Consider the following 18283-nt stretch of genomic DNA (forward strand, 5'->3'; position numbering starts at 1 on the left):
GAAGCAATACAAAAATATCCCACTGTTTATAATGGATGGACCATTCAGACAGAAAATCGATAAGAAAACAACAGAACTGAGCAACACTATAGGCTAAATGGCATTACCAGACACATAGTGCCCATTCACCCAATACACTGACCCATAGAGCACATTTTTACCCAATATACAGAAAAATACACATTATTCTCAGTCACACATGAAATATTCTCCAGGACATTCTAGATCACAAACAAGTCTCAGAAAATTTAAGAATATCAAATTATCAAAACACACATCCAAGTTTCTTTGCTGACCACAATGGTAGCTAGAAATCAAGAATGAAAGAAAACAGGAAAAATTCATAAATACATGAAAATGAAATGACACATGCATATTTTGAGGCTTTTCTCTATTTATATAAAAAATGCTATTGAGATTTTGATAGGGATTGCATCAAGTCTATAGATTACTTTGAGCAGTATAGACATTTTAGCAATATCAATTCTTTCAATCTATTAAAAGAATGATTTTCCAGTTATTAGTATTTTTTTAATTTTCCTTCATGCAGGTTTAATGTATTAAACATTTTATAATTTTAAAAGAAATTGACATTTTTTTAAAAAGGTAGAAGATGAAAATAGAAAGCAATCAACCCATTATTTGGAGAGCTCCCAGTTGGAGAAAACTAAGATCATGGCATCCGTTCCCATCACTTCATGGCAAATAAATGGGAAAACAATGGAAACAGTGACAGACCTTATTTTGGGGGGGATCCAAAATCACTACAGATGATGACTGCAGCCATGAAACTAAAAGATGTTTGCTCCTTGGGAGAAAAGCTATGACCAATCTAGACAGCATATTAAAAAGCAGAAACATTACTTTGCTAACAAAGTTCCATCTAGTCAAAGCTATGGTTTATCCAATAGTCATGTATGGATGTCAGAGTTGGACTAAAAAGAAAGCTGAGCATCGAAGAATTGATGCTTTTGAACTGTGGTGCTGGAGAAGACTCTTGAGAGTCCCTTGGACCACAAGGAGATCCAACCAGTCCATCCTATAGGAAATCAGTCTTGAATATTTATTGGAAGGACTGATGCTGAAGCTGAAACTCCAATACTTTGGCCACATGTTGTAAAGAACTGACTCATTGGAAAAGACCATGATGCTGGGAAAAATTGAAGGTTAGAGGAGAAGGGGATGACATAGGATGAGATGGTTGGATGTCATCACTGACTCAGTGGCTATGAGTTTGAGTAAGCTCTGGGAGTAGATGATGGACAGGAAAGTCTGGCATGCTACAGTCCATGGGGTTGCCAAGTCAGACATTACTGAGAGACTGAACTGAAGTTGCATAAGCCTCAATACTGATAAGGCACATAAGTATTGGGGGAAAATATTAGTTGAATCAGTTTTTAGCATATTTCATCACCCTCTGCTCCTCCTATCTATCACCTAACCCTGGATTTTGTCATTTCTCCCACTTCACACAAGTAAACATGATCTTAAACATACAAATGTTTATTGATTTAAAGATGGGTTTGTTGAAAAGGGAAGCAACTGCTATAGAAGTGAAGGGTAGGTATACAGGTGGGGTTTGTGGCAAGTAAGGTGAGATTATAAAAAGTTTTGAAGCTAAGGAGGGAAACCAAAATAATAATGTATCATTGGTCATCCAAGGAACATATTTTGAAAAGAATAAATGGGAATCAATTGCTTAATTTTTAAAATTCCCTTGTTTCTGAGTATATTCTGATTATTTATCACTAGAGTTCTTCCTGGTAAAAGACTACCTAGTAATGCCTGAATCCAGTCAAAAAACTAGACTTCCAAAGAAGAAAAATATAACCCATAAAAATTTTTTTAAATAAGCAATCATTAAAAGCAAATTCAGAAATTACAGAGGTGATTTAATTGGCTGATAAGGTCTTTAAACCTCTAACGTAAATGTACCTACTGAGGCATACAAACAAAGTAGAGAAAAAATAAGCAAATGGAGCTTCTAAAACTAAAATACAATATCTTGAATGAAAAATTGTCTGGATTAACTTAACAAGAGAGTAGACATTGCAGAATAAAACAATTGGAAATTCAACACATAGCAATTGACTATCCAAATAGAAGTAGAGAAAAATATGAGTGGAAATTAGTATCATTAAGGATAATATCAAACCATGTAAAATATGTTATTTGGAGATTCAGAATAAGGGATGAGTAGAAAAAAATATTTTAAAATGATAGATGGAATTTTTCCAAATTTAATGAAGCTATAAACCCACTGATCCAAGAGGCTAAACAAACCTCAAACAAGATAAACTAAATAAAACCACCTAGGGCACTTGATAATATATTGCTGAAATCCATTCATAAACAAAAATAACTCTTAAGAGCATCCAGTAAATTTTGATACACTATATATAGGGGAACAATGCTAAGTATTACTGACTTCTTGTTTGAAGTAAGGCAAGCCAGATAATAATGCAAAAAACATCTTTAGAGTACTCGGTGGGGGGCAAATATTAACATAGAATTCAGACACTTTCGAAAATAACATTCAAACCTGAAAGAAAATTAAAGTGTTTTCAGATGACTAACAGATGATAGAATGTGAGGCTATCAGACATACACTACACAAAAATGTTATCTAAAGGTCTAAAAGGTAAAGGAAAGTGATAATAAACGAAAGCTTGGATCTACCCAAAGCTATAAGAACTGTGTTAAATGATAATTCTGCAAGTAAATATTTTAAAAACTTATTCTCATTTTAAAAATACTACAATATTTAAGACAAAAATAACAATTTTGTATTACAAAATTCATAATATATTTATTAGTAGAATATATGACAATAGTAACATAAATAACAAGAATAGGGAAATAGAAGTATACTATAATAAGGTCTTACATTATCTATTAAGTAACATGATATCTAAATAAAAACATGATTAAAGAGCAATATTTTCAACATTATGATAAGCTCTGCAAAAAGAGATGTAACCAATAAACCAACAGAGTACATAAAATAGAGTATTAAAATGCTCAATTAAAGATTAAAATAGGAACAAAAAAGCATAAAACAAACAGCAAGCTAGTAAACTTAAACACAAGTATATAAATAATTGTTAAGTAAGACAAAATCAAACACTGCATAAACACAGAAACATAGGGTCACAAAGATATACCATGCAAACACTGATTAGAGAAAGCTGTATTATATATATTAATATTATACAAAGTAAGCCTATAGGATAAAGAATATATTCAGAGAGAAAAGTACATTTCGTGATGATAAAATACAAAAGAAATTATGTAGTTTCAAAATCAGTGAGAAGCAACTGAAATGGTGTTTAGAGGAAAATTTACAGCACTAATGCTTCCTTGAGGCTCACATTAGAAAAGAAAAGAAAACTGAGAGCAAATGATCTAAGATTCCACCTCAAGAATCTATAAAAATACAGCAAATCAAAACCAAACGAGAAGAACAAAAACTAATAGAAATCAATGAAATAGGAAACATACACAATAAAGAAAATCAACAAATTCACCTGGTAATTCTTTTTGAAAGGCTAATGAAACTGATAATCCTCTAGCAGAAAATTCAATCAAGAAAAACTAAGAGAACACAAATTTAACGACACCAAGAATTGCTGGGAGCAGGAGCTCCACCCGTGGCAAAGGTCATGAGGAAAGAGGCTTGGCATACGCAAAGGCGGGATCGAGCCTCAGAAGTCCCCCTGGAAATTCTTGAGCATCTACCGCCAAAACCAGAGTCTGCCTACTTTCTGCTTTGTGCTCTCACCTACACCTCTGACTTTACTGGGGGCTGTCCCCCACTACCTTTCTCTGAAAAAAAGAGTTAACTTACAGCTCCAGTTAATAAAGTTCCTGGGTGTGATAGTGTTTCAACCTACAAACTCCTTTGGAAGTCCTCTAGCCTGCCTGAAAAGGTTTTTCCGGCCACATGTGATTGCTCAGAGCCTCCCAACTGTGAGAGGCATGAGATGTTCTAAACTGTCTAAATACAGAGTCCTTTGAGCAGGTAAAAGATTGATTAGAAATTGTATTGGTGAAGGGTTTTTCACTTCTTGGGCCAATGTTTGCTGCTACGTCTCCATATCCCTTACCTGCCGTGTTCCTGGCAGTGTATTGATTAATATAATTGGTGTAAGTAGTAGCTTTAATGTTTGTAACCTTGGGCCCTTGAGTTAATTCTTTTTCTTGTTATAGTCCACCACACCTTTGCCCTATAGGAATGCAACTTTAATGCTTTTGGAGGGTGGCGCCTGACTAATCACCTTTAGAGAAAAATAAGTTTTCTGAAGAAAGGGTCTTAAAATGTTAACAGGCCTCGGGGCCAGAAGATGATGCAAATCACCTAAACTTTTGCATATGATAAGTTTGCAGGAAGAAAGCCTGGCTTACTGCATGACTCTACCCCTTCCCCCATTATCCTCTATCCATAACTTAAGGTATAAAAACTACTTTGGAAAATAAAGTGCGGGCCTTGTTCACTGAAGCTTGGTCTCCCCATGTTGTTCTTTCTCTCACCTTCTGGCTGAATTATTCAGCCTCTTTTCTCCACTGAATTTCCTCACTGAGCTATCCTTATTTCAGCCTCTTTTCTCCACTGAATTTCCTCACTGAGCTATCCTTATTTCAGCCTCTTTTCTCCACTGAATTTCCTCACTGAGCTATCCTTATTTCAGCCTCTTTTTTCCACTGAATTTCCTCACTGAGCTATCCTTATTTAACCACTCTTTATATCCTTAATTAACTTTTAATTAAGCAATTGTTTCCTGATCCTCGCCGATGCCGTCTCCCCTTCGAATTCCCTGGATCCACCGGGGCTGGACCCCGGCAAAGAATGAAAGGGAGGTTATCACTTTAGATCTTACCAATATTTAAAAGATACATTGTTGTTCAGTCGCTAAGTCATATCCATTCTGGGACCTGCGACCCTGTGGACTGCAGCACCCATGGCTTCCCTGTCGTTCACTATCTTCTGGAGTTTGCTCAGATTTATATCCATTGAGTCAGTGATGCCATCCGACCATCTCATCCTCTGTAGCCCCCCTTCTCCTCCTGCTCTCAGTCTTTCCAAGCATCAGGGTCTAGTCCAATGAGTTGGCTCTTCACATCAGGTGGTCAAAGTATTGCAACTTGAGCTTCAGCATCAGTCCTTTCAATGAATATTCAAGGTTGATTTCCTTTAGGATTGACTGGTTTGATCTCCTTGTTGTCCAAGGGATTCTCAAAAGTCTTCTCCAGCACCACAGTTCAAAAACATTAATTCTTTGGTGCTCAGTCTTCTTTATGGTCCAACTCTCACATCCATACTGGACTACTGGAAAAAAAACATAGCTTTGACCTTTGTCAGCAAAGTGATGTTTCTGCTTTTTAATATGCTGTCTAGGTTTATCATAGCTTTTCTTCCAAGGAGCAAGCATCTTTTAATTTCATGGTTGAAGTCACCGTCTGCAGTGCTTTTGGAGCCCAAGAAAATAAAATCTGCCACTGTTTCCATTTCTCCCCCATATATTTGCTTTCCAAGTGATGCCAGTGGTAAAGAACCTTCCTACCAATGCAGGTAGACATAAGAGATGTGGGTTTGATTACCTTCCATCCTGGGAAGATTCCCTGGAGGAGGAAATGGAAACCCACTTCAGTATTCTTGCCTGGAAAATCCCATGAACAGAGGAGCCTGGCAGGCTACAGTCCATACATTTGCACAGAGTTGGACACAACTGAAGCGACTTAGCACTGCACATTTGCCATGAAGTGATGGGACTGGATGCCATGATCTTAGTTTTTTAACAATATCGGGCATGTTCAGGGTGATGTGACCATAAACTGATCTTAGTTTTTGAATGTTGTGTTTTAAGTCAGCTTTCTCACCCTCCTTTCACCTTCATCAAGGGGTTCTTTAGTTCCTCTTCACTTTCTATCACTAGAGCAATAACATCTGCATATCTGAGGTTGTTGATATTTCTCCTGAATATCTTGATTCCAGCTTGTGCTTCATCCAGTCCAGCATCTCACATGATGTACTCTGCATATAAATTAAATAAGCGGGTGACAACATACAGCCTTGTCATACTCCTTTTCCTGTGTTGAACCAGTCCATTGTTCCATGTTTGGTTCTAACTGCTACTTCTTGACAGGTAAGGTAGTCTGATATTCCCACCTTTTTAAGAATTTTCTACAGTTTGTTGTGATGCACACAACATCAAAAGATTTATCATAGTCAATAAAGCAGAAGTAGATTTTTTTTCTGGAATTAAATTGCTTTTTCTATGATCCAACAGATGTTGGAAATCTGATCTCTGGTTCCTCTTCCTTTTCTAAATCCAGCATGTACATCTGGAAGTTCTCAGTTCGTGTACAGTTGAAGCCTAGCTTGAAGGATTTTGAGTATTACCTTGCTAGCATATGAAATGAGTGCAGTTGTATGGAACTTTAAACTTTCTTGGAATTGTCCATCTTTCGGAATGAAAAGAAAACAACCTGATCTTTTCCAGTCCTGTGAAACTCCATTGCTGAGTTTTCCAAATTTGCTGGCATATTGAGTGCAGCACTCTAACAGCGTCATCTTTTAGGATTTGAACTAGCTCAGCTGGAATTCCATCACCTTCACTAGCTTTTTTCATCTTAATGCTTCCTAAGGCCCACTTCGGAGAAAGCAATGGCACCCCACTCCAATATTCTTGCCTGGCAAATCCCATGGACGGAGGAGCCTAGTAGGCTGCAGTCCATGGGGTCGCTAAGAGTCAGACACGACTGAGCGACTTCACTTTCACTTTTCACTTTCATGCATTGGAGAAGGAAATGGCAACCCACTCCAGTGTTCTTGCCTGGAGAATCCCAGGGATGGGGGAGCCTGGGGGGCTGCCATCTATGGGGTCGCACAGAATTGGACACGACTGAAGCAACTTAGCAGCAGCAGCAGCAGCAGCATGTCTGTTAGGTCCTTGCCATGTCTTTCCTTGAAAATACAACTACCAATATCTGAAAGCACAAAAAATGGAAAATCTGAAAAAAACTGAAGTTTCTTAAAAACTTCCCATTAAGAAAATTGCAGTCCTCCAATGTCAGCTCTTCCACAGAGCTCAGAAATGATTTCTACTCTGGATTTATCCTAAAAACAGTACTTCACTTTCAACAATCTGATAAAGAGGGTGAAATTCTCTTTCACACCACTTTCCTAAAACTGAGAAAAAACTCCAAGACTTCAGTTTCAATTAGAGAATTGGAACAGACATGCTATTCTCTTCTTACTTCTCCTGTGTCACCACTTTGACCTGCCTTCACTAAAACATGTTTCTGAAAATATAGAAGGGATTGACCAGAGGGAAGAAACTGACAAAGAGATTAGCACAAAAAAACTGGAACAGTTCATAAACATGTGAAAGTCTAAATTAGAGCAGCGTTAGGGAGTAAAAACCATAATCAAGTTTAAAATGCCATATCACCCTGTTAATTTTTAAGTGTATCCTAACTGAAATTAATATTGAAAAATTGATTTTCTCAAAACAGTAACATTAGGAGCTCCAACATCACATAAACTTACAGCACCACACACTGCATTTTTAGTCAGATGCTGATTTATCAGAATAAGGTGGAAACCCATGTAGTGTTTCCACAAGTTTATCTGCAGTTGAAACCATGATTCGGGCATCATGACAATAGAAATGTTACTTGAAATGCCAGAAAACAAATTTTCTTAAAACAAAAAATTCCTATCTGAAACTCAAATGCCCCTTGAAACTAATTATTTTTAATAATAATAACAGAAGAAAACATTTGCAGTGATAAATATGTTTTTGCATCAATCATGGTAATGATTTCACAGATGTATACTTACCTCCCAAAGTTCTAAGTTGTATTCATTAAATATATACAGCTTTTTGTATGTCAGTCATACCTCAATAAAGTAGCTTAAAATGAAAGTAATTCTTTTCTTAGGGATCTCAACTAGTATCATCAAAGATCTTCTGAGGGTGAGACTGGAAAAGTCACTTTTCCGGTGATCTTCCCCAAAAGAGCTGATTAGCCATGAGCTGCTAGAAATGTACTGCAAATATTCTCAGGTCTCCCCCTGTCTCACCCACCAGATGGCTGACCATTTTTAAAGACTCAACTACCTACATTAGGAATTCACTATGATATCTGACTTTTCCTCTAGTCCACCTGGTCTGATGGGATTAATGTGTAAAGCATCTAGATCTTCCACCATTGAAATAACCACTGGAAACTGACCACCTACTCATACCCTAGTCTCACTGCTATCTTTACTGTCTCCACCTTGGCACAATCCAATGTGCTTAGCACTGAGCACTTCTCATGAGTCACTTCAGGTCCTATTAGCCTCACTGACTGTTACACTTGATGTGCGTCAGCTACTGTGCTGTTAATTTCCAAGCTTCATATTTTGGTTCTCCTTCAACAACCCCACAAACAGAATGTGAGCTCCCCACCGAGGTGGCCAGGTGATGAGACTAGCTCCTGCCACAAAAACTCCTTCTTGCCCTGACTGTGACCTAGGACCTTCAAATGCACCACTGAAATCCTCTCATGCCTTTTCCTTGTGTTGACCCTGACTCCAGGTGTTGTCACTTCTCCATGTGTCTTCACTCTCTCTTTTGGCTTCTCATGCTTTGTTGAGTCAACCTCCTTGCAGCCTCCCTGATATGATCCCTTCATACCTCTGCTGACTCTGTTTCTTTAAGACCAGAGAGTGTAATAAACTATGCTTGCCCTCTCTTATGCCCTCTCTAGTGGCCAAACCTGACTGGCCATCTCAATAGAATAAAAAACAATCATGATGAAACTAATCTGTCACATCATTTTATAAAAGTATAACCCAGCAGTTGTACCTGTTTGTAACATTTGACCTCACCTCCCCGCCTCTTATGACACATCACAGAGATCTGAAGAGTCCAGCTGTCCACAAGTCTGAAGTTTTTACTGTCCAGGGCCAAGCAAACCCTTAATCCCTTTGAGAACCTAATGCTCTAAGAATCAAGTGTGACCAGAGTCTTCCCCGAAGGGTGCTCTAAAGCATGTGATCTGGTTTCCCCATGGTCATTCCGTGAATGAGACAGAGGTGTTTCCTACTGGGAACCCCTCCCAGATCAGACAGGCCTTACCTGAGCAGACTGCTCCAATATCCTGGTCATGAGAGAAGGTGTCATTATAGTTTTTAAAATCAATATGAACACACTCAGAGAGACTCAAAGTTGATTCAACCTCTCTACTCTCACAAGAAACATATAAAAACCAAATGGGGCCAAGTCTTGGTCCAAAATAAGACCCTCTGGGAGCATCAATGGCAACTCCACATTCCAGTTGTCTGCACACCTCTTCTACAGTTTCTATGAGCCAGTACTCAATATACACTGTGCCCCATTCTCCTTTGTACTTCATTTCCACTCTCCCCTCACAGCGGTGGGCTCCGTCCTTCAGCCTCAGCTCCAAAACTGCAAGAGAGACAGACACAGACCAGAGGAGAGATTTTAAGAGAAATTGCAGTGGCGTGCTGGTAAGTATTAAAAAAAAAAAAAATCTCTCTGAGGGGAAAAAAAAATCCCTGCATTTGATGACTTTTATGGTATAAATATTCCCACATGGTCAACTCTAAGCCCCCAATGTTCCATCACTGAACCTGGAGCAGGAAGGCAGGCACCAGGTGTTTCTCAGGAGCCTGTAGAACCAGCTCCAGGGACACCACCGAGGACAAGCCTCCAGAGACTCTGGATGCTGCCCTCCCTGTAGATGTGCCCAAGGTGCCTAGGGCCCAGCTTCCCTGTCTCAGTTACAGCTCATGGCCCAGGATCCAGGGAGGAATCCTCCCTCTCCTTCCCTGTCCATAGGGAGCATCTCTTCCAGCTCAGGAACAGAGGGCTCAGGCAACAGGCTCTACAGTGTCCTGATCGTTCCTGTCACCTGGTGTTCACATCCTTGTGTAATCCCCACACTTGAATGTATCTAGTAACATGCACATAACAAATGGAATTTGGCAAAAGTGATAAGATGTCACTTAAGTGATTAGGTTTCAAGATGACTCTGGTTTCCCTTTGGTGACCTATCTCTCTCTGTTTTATTTCTGCTTTACTGACTATGCCAAAGCCTTTGACCGTGTGGCTCACAATAAACTGTGGAAAATTCTTAAAGAGATGGGAACACCAGACCATCTGACCTGTCTCTTGAGAAACATATATGCAGGTCAGGAAGCAACAGTTAGAACTGGACATGGAACAACAGACTGGTTCCAAATAGGAAAAGGAGTATGTCAAGGCTGTATATTGTCACCCTGCTTATTTAACTTATATGCAGAGTACATCATGAGAAACACTGGGCTGGAAGAAGCACGAGGTGGAATCAAATTTGCCGGGAGAAGTATCAATAGCAGACAATACCACCCTTATGGCAGAAAGTGAAGAGGAACTAAAAAGCCTCTTGATGAAAGTGAAAGAGGACAGTGAAAAAGTTGACTTAAAGCTCAACATTCAGAACATTCACAAAACTAAGGTCATGGCATCTGGTCCCATCACTTCATGGCAAATAGATGGGGAAACAGTGGAAAGAGTGTCAGACTTTATTTTGGGGGGCTCTAAAACCACTGCAGATGGTGATTGAAGCCATGAAATTAAAAGACACCTACTCCTTGGAAAGAAAGTTATGACCAACCTAGATAGTATATTTAAAAGCAGAGACATTACTTTGCCTACAAAGGTCTAATTAATTTAGAATTAATAGTGCTAAAATGTCTATACTGCTCAAAGTAATCTATAGACCTGATGCTTTTGAACTGTTGTGCTGGAGAAGACTCTTGAGAGTCCCTTGGACTGCAAGAAGATCCAACCAGTCCATCCTAAAGGAGATCAGTCCTGGGTGTTCATTGGAAGGACTAATGTTGAAGCTGAAACTCCAATACTTTGACCACCTCATGCAAAGAGTTGACTCATCGGAAAAGACCCTAACACTGGGAAGGATTTGGGGCATGAGAGGAAGGGGACGACAGGACGAGATGGCTGGATGGCATCACTGACTCGATGGACGTGAGTCTGGGTGAACTCTGGGAGTTGGTGATGGACAGGGAGGCCTGGCGTGCTGCGATTCATGGGGTTGCAAAGAGTCGGACATGACTGAGTGACTGGACTGAACTGAACTGAACTGAACTGAATAAAGTCAATCTTAAAAGGTCTCATAACATACACACAGCAACTATGTGATGTGATAAATGTATTAACTAACTTAATTATGCTAATAGTTTCAAAATATATATGTATTTCTTTTTTAATACTTTAATTTTTGGAGTATAGTTGATTTACAATGTTGTGTTAGTTTCAGGTGTACAGTAAAGTGACTTGGTTATATATTTTAATACATGTAAACTTTCTTTTTTAGATTTTTTTCTCTTATAGTTTATCACAGAATACTGATTAGACTTCCCTGTGCTATACAGTAGGTCCACGTTGATTATTTATCGTATATATAGTAAGGTGTTAATTTCAAATTCCTGATTCATCCCTCTCCCCAACTCCCAACATTTCCTCTTGTGTAACCATAAGTTGTTTTGGATATCTGTAAGTCTGCTTCTGTTTTGTAAATAAGTTCATTTGTATCCTTTTAAAATTAATTTTTATTGGAGTATAGTTGCCTTACAATGTCGTATTTCCTCTGTACGGCAAAGTGAATCAGTTATTTGTTGTTGTTCAGTTGCTAAGTCATGTCTAACTCTTTGTGAATTCATGGACTGACACACTCCAGGCTCACCTGTCCTCTACTATGTCCTGAAGCTTGCTCAAATTCATGTTTATCGAGTTGGTGATGCTATCTAACCATTTCCTCCTCTGCCACCTCCTTCTCCTCTTGTCTTCAATGTTTCCCAGCATCTCCAATGAGTCTGCTCTTGGTTGAGTCCCTTTTTTTCCACACCATCCCCAGCATTTATCGTTTGTAGAATTTTTGATGATAGCCAATTCTGACTGTTGTGAGGTGATGCCTCATTGTACTTTTGATTTGCATTTCTCTGTTAATTAGTGATGTTCAGCATCTTTTCATGTGTTTTTTGGACACCTGTATGTCTTCATTGGAGAATATATACATATGTATTTCAAGTCATCATACTATACACCTTTCACTTATATCCTATTATTTGGTGATCACCTTCCAATAAAGCTGGAAACAATAGATAAGAAAACTATATATAGAGAAAAAAAAACTTTTGCCAATGCAAGGGAAAAAAAGATAGGAATAATAATAATGGGAGCTTGAAATATATTTCTCAGCTTTTAATACTTGAAATGGTCATCTGAACTAAATCCAATGGGGAAAAATTGGAAGTAGTGACAGATTTTATTTTCTTGGGTTCCAAAATCCCTGTGGACAATGACTGCAGCCACGAAATTAAAAGACACTTGCTCTTTGGAAGAAAAGTCATAACAAACCTAGTCAGCATATTAAAAAACAGAGACATCACTTTGCCAACAAAAGTCCATATAGTCAAAGCTGTGTTTTTTCCTGTGGTCAAGTATGGATGTGAGAGTTGAACTATAAAGAAAGCTGCGTGCATGCATGCTAAGTCGTTTCAGTAGTGTCCAACTCTTTGTGACCCTTTGGACCACAGCCTGCCAGGTTTCTCTATCCATGGGATTCCCCAGGCAAGAATACTGGAGTGGATTGTCATTTCCATCTTCAGGGGATCTTCCCAACCCAGGGATCGAAACTGCATCTCTTATGTCTCCTGCATTGGCAGGCGGGTCCTTTACCACTAGCACCACCCGGGAAGCAGCACCGAAGAATTGATGCTTTTGAACTGTGGTGTTGGAGAAGATTCTTTTTTTTTTTTTTTTTTTTTTTTATTTTTAAACTTTACATAATTGTATTAGTTTTGCCAAATATCCAAATGAATCCGCCACAGGTATACATGTGTTCCCCATCCTGAACCCTCCTCCCTCCTCCCTCCCCATTCCATCCCTCTGGGTCGTCCCAGTGCACCAGCCCCAAGCATCCAGGATCGTGCATCGAACCTGGACTGGCAACTCGTTTCATACATGATATTTTACATGTTTCAATGCCATTCTCCCAAATCTTCCCACCCTCTCCCTCTCTCTCAGAGTCCATAAGACTGTTCTATACATCAGTGTCTCTTTTGCTGTCTTGTACACAGGGTTATTGCTACCATCTTTCTAAATTCCATATATATGCGTTAGTATACTGTATTGGTGTTTTTCTTTCTGGCTTACTTCACTCTGTATAATAGGCTCCAGTTTCATCCACCTCATTAGAACTGATTCAAATGTATTCTTTTTAATGGCTGAGTAATACTCCATTGTGTATATGTACCACTGCTTTCTTATCCATTCATCTGCTGTTGGACATCTAGGTTGCTTCCATGTCCTGGCTATTATAAACAGTGCTGCGATGAACATTGGGGTACACATGTCTCTTTCCCTTCTGGTTTCCTCAGTGTGTATGCCCAGCAGTGGGATTGCTGGATCATAAGGCAGTTCTATTTCCAGTTTTTTAAGGAATCTCCACACTGTTCTCCATAGTGGCTGTACTAGTTTGCATTCCCACCAACAGTGTAAGAGGGTTCCCTTTTGTCCACACCCTCTCCAGCATTTATTACTTGTAGACTTTTGGATCGCAGCCATTCTGACGGGTGTGAAATGGTACCTCATAGTGGTTTTGATTTGCATTTCTCTGATAATGAGTGATGTTGAGCATCTTTTCATGTGTTTGTTAGCCATCGGTATGTCTTCTTTGGAGAAATGTCTATTTAGTTCTTTGGCCCATTTTTTGATTGGGTCATTTATTTTTCTGGAGTTGAGCTGTAGGAGTTGCTTGTATATTTTTGAGATTAGTTTTTTGTCAGTTGCTTCATTTGCTATTATCTTCTCCCATTCTGAAGGCTGTCTTTTCACCTTGCTAATAGTTTCCTTTGATGTGCAGAAGCTTTTAAGGTTAATTAGGTCCCATTTGTTTTGAAAGTGCCTTGGACTGTCAGGAAATCGAACCAGTCAATCCTAAAAGAAATGAACCCTAAATATTCATTGGAAGGACTGATACTGAAGTTGAAGCTCCAGTACTTTGGCCACTTGATGAGAAGAGCCAACTCATTGGGAAAAAAAAAAAAAACACCCTGCTGGGGTCCCCACTGATGACACTTATCTGAGTTTATTATAATTTCTAGTTTTAGTGTCCAGCTTCACTAGACTATCAGTTAATATGGACTAGGGAGCTTTATTCACCATCATTAGGGCCTCAGCATCTGGTGAATTGCAAAGGGTATGGATTGAATGCCCCACAAACCGATCTTTAAATCAATAAACATTTGTGCAATGAAAGTCTAAATAAATTCTGAAAAGAAGGTATGGAAATGATATAATTTAGCACATTTATGGCATTCAAATCAGTAAGAAAAGAAAAAGAAATAATTCAGGAATGACATTGGGAAAAATAAAATTAGGTAGAATATCATATCATATATAAAATAACTTACACAATTATTTAGTATTTACACATTTAAATATATTCATAAAATTATTACAGATAAAAATAATTTATTTAAATTTGAGGTGGGCAAGAACATGCTTGACAAGGCTCTGAAAGTGGAAACAAAAACTGGAAATTTTAACAGGAAATTAATGTTATTAGAAACTTCCGTGAGGGACTTCCCTGATGGTCCAACAATTAGGACTCTGCACTTCCAATGAAGGTAACACAGGCTTGATTCCTGGTCTGGTTTGGTACAGCCAAAAAAATCAAACAGTAAACTGAAGGAAGCGTCTTCAGTCTATACATAATGTAATTCAAAGGACAGGGACTTGCACCCCAACTGCTTGGTTTCAAGTCTTACCTCTGTTTCTTACAACTGACTCATCTTGGGCAAGTGACTTTGCTTTGCCTCAGTGATCCGTTTGGTGGATAAAATTATATTCTGCTTATTGGACTCTTGTGTGCTCAAACGAGTTCATATAAGTAAGTGCACTGTAGGTTGTTGCAGTAGATGATAGTAGTAGTATAAAGAGCTTCAATACAAATCATGACAAAAATGATAGCCATCACCAGGTAAAAAGGACAAATGCAATCAGCAAAGTAATTCACAAAGGAAGGATTAAATTAGCTAATATATGCCAGTATTTGCCTACCAAACTGGCTAAGGTTTTAGAACCTCGTAAGAAGACAAAGTTGGTGAAGCTATGTGGAAACTAACATTCTCATTCACCATTTGTAGAATTAAAGTTCAGTGCAGCTATTTCTGGCAAGCATTAATCTCTATGTACCAAAAACCGTAAAGGTATAGGTACAAAGCCTTAAAGCCTTAGAGGTACTCAGCCTATAAAGCAGCAACTCCACTTTTTTTTCCCAACATTTAAATATTTGTTTATTTATCTATTTATTTGACCACCTAGGTCTTAGTTGCCATATGCAGGATATTTAGCTGCAGGATGCGAACTCTCAGTTGCCACATGTGGAATCTAGTTCCCTGACCAGGGATCAAATCTGGGACCCTGCACTAGGAGCAGGGAGTCTTAGTTATGATTAAGAGAAGCAGTCATGGATGGCCCTACATTTAAACACAGGGAAGTTCAGAGTAACATTTTCATAATATCAAAAAAATGTTGAAAACAACTAAATGTTCAATACAGACGGTCAGGTGAGCATATTGCATTTCTACATATAGTGAAATAGCTGGAGGCAGTTAAAAAATTCAGTACTATCCCTGTGATAGCCTGTATTTTTTAATTCTACAATAAAATGCTTTAGTGTGTAAAAGAATAGTTAATGATATAGAAAAATGCCCAAAATATATTCTGGATTGTAAAAACAGGATACAAAACAATATATGCCAGATTATCTAATCCTGAGGATCCACATTTTTGTGTCTAATGGCATCAATTGCATTTGAGAGATTTATGCCAATGCCCATCATGAATTTCAAGGTGGAGATTCCTGTAACATGTGAGAAATCATCAGGTGCTCTGAAAGGCCAAGACTATTATTCTACAAGGAGCAAGTCTACTGTAACTATGAAGTAGGAGAATAAAATGTTATAGGACAACTCTGAATGGTGTTGTTTCAAAGAAAATGAAAATAGTGCTTGCTTTGGTGAACTATTCTTGCTTCTTAAAAAACAACTGATGAAATTTCCTACAATTTTTCTTGTAAGAGGAGGGGGCCATGCATCAAAACATCCATCATCTCCCCCTTGTGCGACCAAAACCCACCTCTGACCTCCAGAGCCCTCAGAAGGAGACGTTTCACCAGCACCTGCCCAGCACTCAAGGAGCAGAGATGGGGAGGGAGGGGACTTCCCAAGGAGAGCTGTGGACTCAAGGCTGAGGTCTAGGGGATGACAGTGAGCTCTGAGACGAGATAGGGCTGCATGGAGTCTCAGCCAGATCAAAACATAAAATGTTTTGAGAAAGCTGCCTTCTCCAGGCTGGAGACCAGATTCTCCACAGCCCCAGCCCTGGCGCCTACTGTCCTCTCACTCAGGGGAAACCAGCTCCAGGGAGGAACAGGAGAGGGCTCGAGGCAGAAAGTGCTCCCTACAGAGTCACAGCAGATCCTGGGAGGGGAAAGGACCATCCCAGGGCCCCAGCACATCAGGAAATGTCACAGGGACCGGGGCAGAGACTAGGGAACTCATACACCTGTGGCTGCACATCAACTGATCTCTACAGACAAGAGGTCCCCTCTCCTGGCGGTGGGCTTCTGCTCTGTAATGGACACCTGGTGGGGACAGGTGAGGTAAGCAGGCAGAGCCTCTCACAGAGCCCAGTGCTGGGCAGACAGGGCAACAAGCAGAGGGGAGCCTGGGGGATGGGGAGAGAGGAGCCAGAGAGAGGCAGGCAGGTGCACCATTATCTCTGATCTGGTTACATGCAGTGGCCAGGACACCCAGCCCTGTGGGACCCTGTGTGCTTCACAGACCAATGGACTCAGTCCCTGCTCATCAGCTCCGTTCCTTTCACAGAGACAGGATCCACACACTCCTCACACACACACACATACACACAAACTCCTCATACACTCCGACTCCACACACACACACACACACAAATTCCTCACTCACTCCTCACACACACATACTCTCACACACACTCCACACACACATACCCTCACACACTCCTCACACACCCTCACACATGCCTCACAATCACACACACACACACTCCACACACACACAACTTCACACACTCCTCACTCACCCACTCACACACACACTCCTCACCATCACACACACACACACAAACACAAACACAGAGCCTACAGGAGCATACACACAGGAAACATGGGGACCCAGGGGCAGTGCTCACACACCAGGCACGTGGAGAGTGTGGGAACAGCTCAGAGTCCTAGCTGAGGTCAGTCGCTGGAGCTTCCACACACTGGGAGCCACTGGGCCCTAGAAGCTCCCTGAGGGAGTGGAGGGGACTCAGGCTGACCCAGCTCGGTTCACAGCAAACCTCACTGCTCTCTAAAATCTGCCACAACTAGCAGTGGACCCCCCACAGGAGACGGACAAGTATTCACAGTCAGCGTGGCTCCTTTTTGGTCAAAAACACTGAGGCTCAGCTCCACAGCTACAGACACCTTTCCCTTCACCAAGGTGTGCACTGCCTGGTATGGACCCAGGGCAGAGGGGCAGCTCTTACCTTGACCACCCACCACGGTGCCGAGGAGGAGGACACAGAGTCCCTGCAGGGCGACGTGTCTGCCCAGAGCCATCCTGACCCCACGTCCTCAAGGTCACAGTCCCAGCTTCAGGATCAGCCTGTGAGGAGGCGTCAGGGTGCCGACCGGGGTATATATAGACCACCCCTTACACCCTCCCTCCTGGGAGCCAATAGCGACACCTCTCACCATTTCAGGCACTATCGGAGGCTGCATCTGCCACTTTCTGCAGCTCAGACACCAATGAGCTTCTGAATCTTCAACATCTCCTTATATGAGCAACACGGTCCTTTGACCTCCTGCTTCCGTGGTCCTGAGAGCAGGGCCCCCTGACCAGGGCTGGAGTAGAAAAGTCACATCAAAAACTATGTGCACCATTCTTTCCTCTGATTACCTTGGCCAATCCCCAAGAACTGTAAGATCTTGCAGGGTTGGGTTGTGGAATTCACTGGAACACGGAGAATAACTGGTGGTATCAAGCATTGATCTTCCCCAGCACTGAGCTCAGGATCAAGCAGAGTACTACAAGAAAGCTTCAAGCACAAGAACATTTCTCAGGCCAGCAGACAATGAGGACAAGGATTTCAGGAATTCACAGGTGACCGTGGAGAAG

The 18283-nt window shown here is 40.4% G+C and overlaps 1 protein-coding gene across 1 annotated transcript in view; it reads right to left on the reverse strand.

Moving 5' to 3' along the window:
• The window catches only part of LOC129644117 (antigen WC1.1-like), a 54612-nt gene extending 36888 nt beyond the window's left edge, over positions 1 to 17724 (reverse strand). Inside the window, exons 1-2 of the mRNA XM_055569530.1 lie at positions 17652 to 17724; positions 9129 to 9458 (exon numbers count right to left, since the gene is read on the reverse strand). Of these exons, the coding sequence (XP_055425505.1) occupies positions 9129 to 9458; positions 17652 to 17724 (403 nt within the window). The remainder of the gene's footprint in view (positions 1 to 9128; positions 9459 to 17651) is intronic.
• Positions 17725 to 18283: the final 559 nt, after the last annotated feature.

The sequence above is a fragment of the Bubalus kerabau genome, chromosome 1 (genome assembly GCF_029407905.1).
Source record: "Bubalus kerabau isolate K-KA32 ecotype Philippines breed swamp buffalo chromosome 1, PCC_UOA_SB_1v2, whole genome shotgun sequence".
NCBI lineage: Eukaryota > Metazoa > Chordata > Mammalia > Artiodactyla > Bovidae > Bubalus > Bubalus kerabau.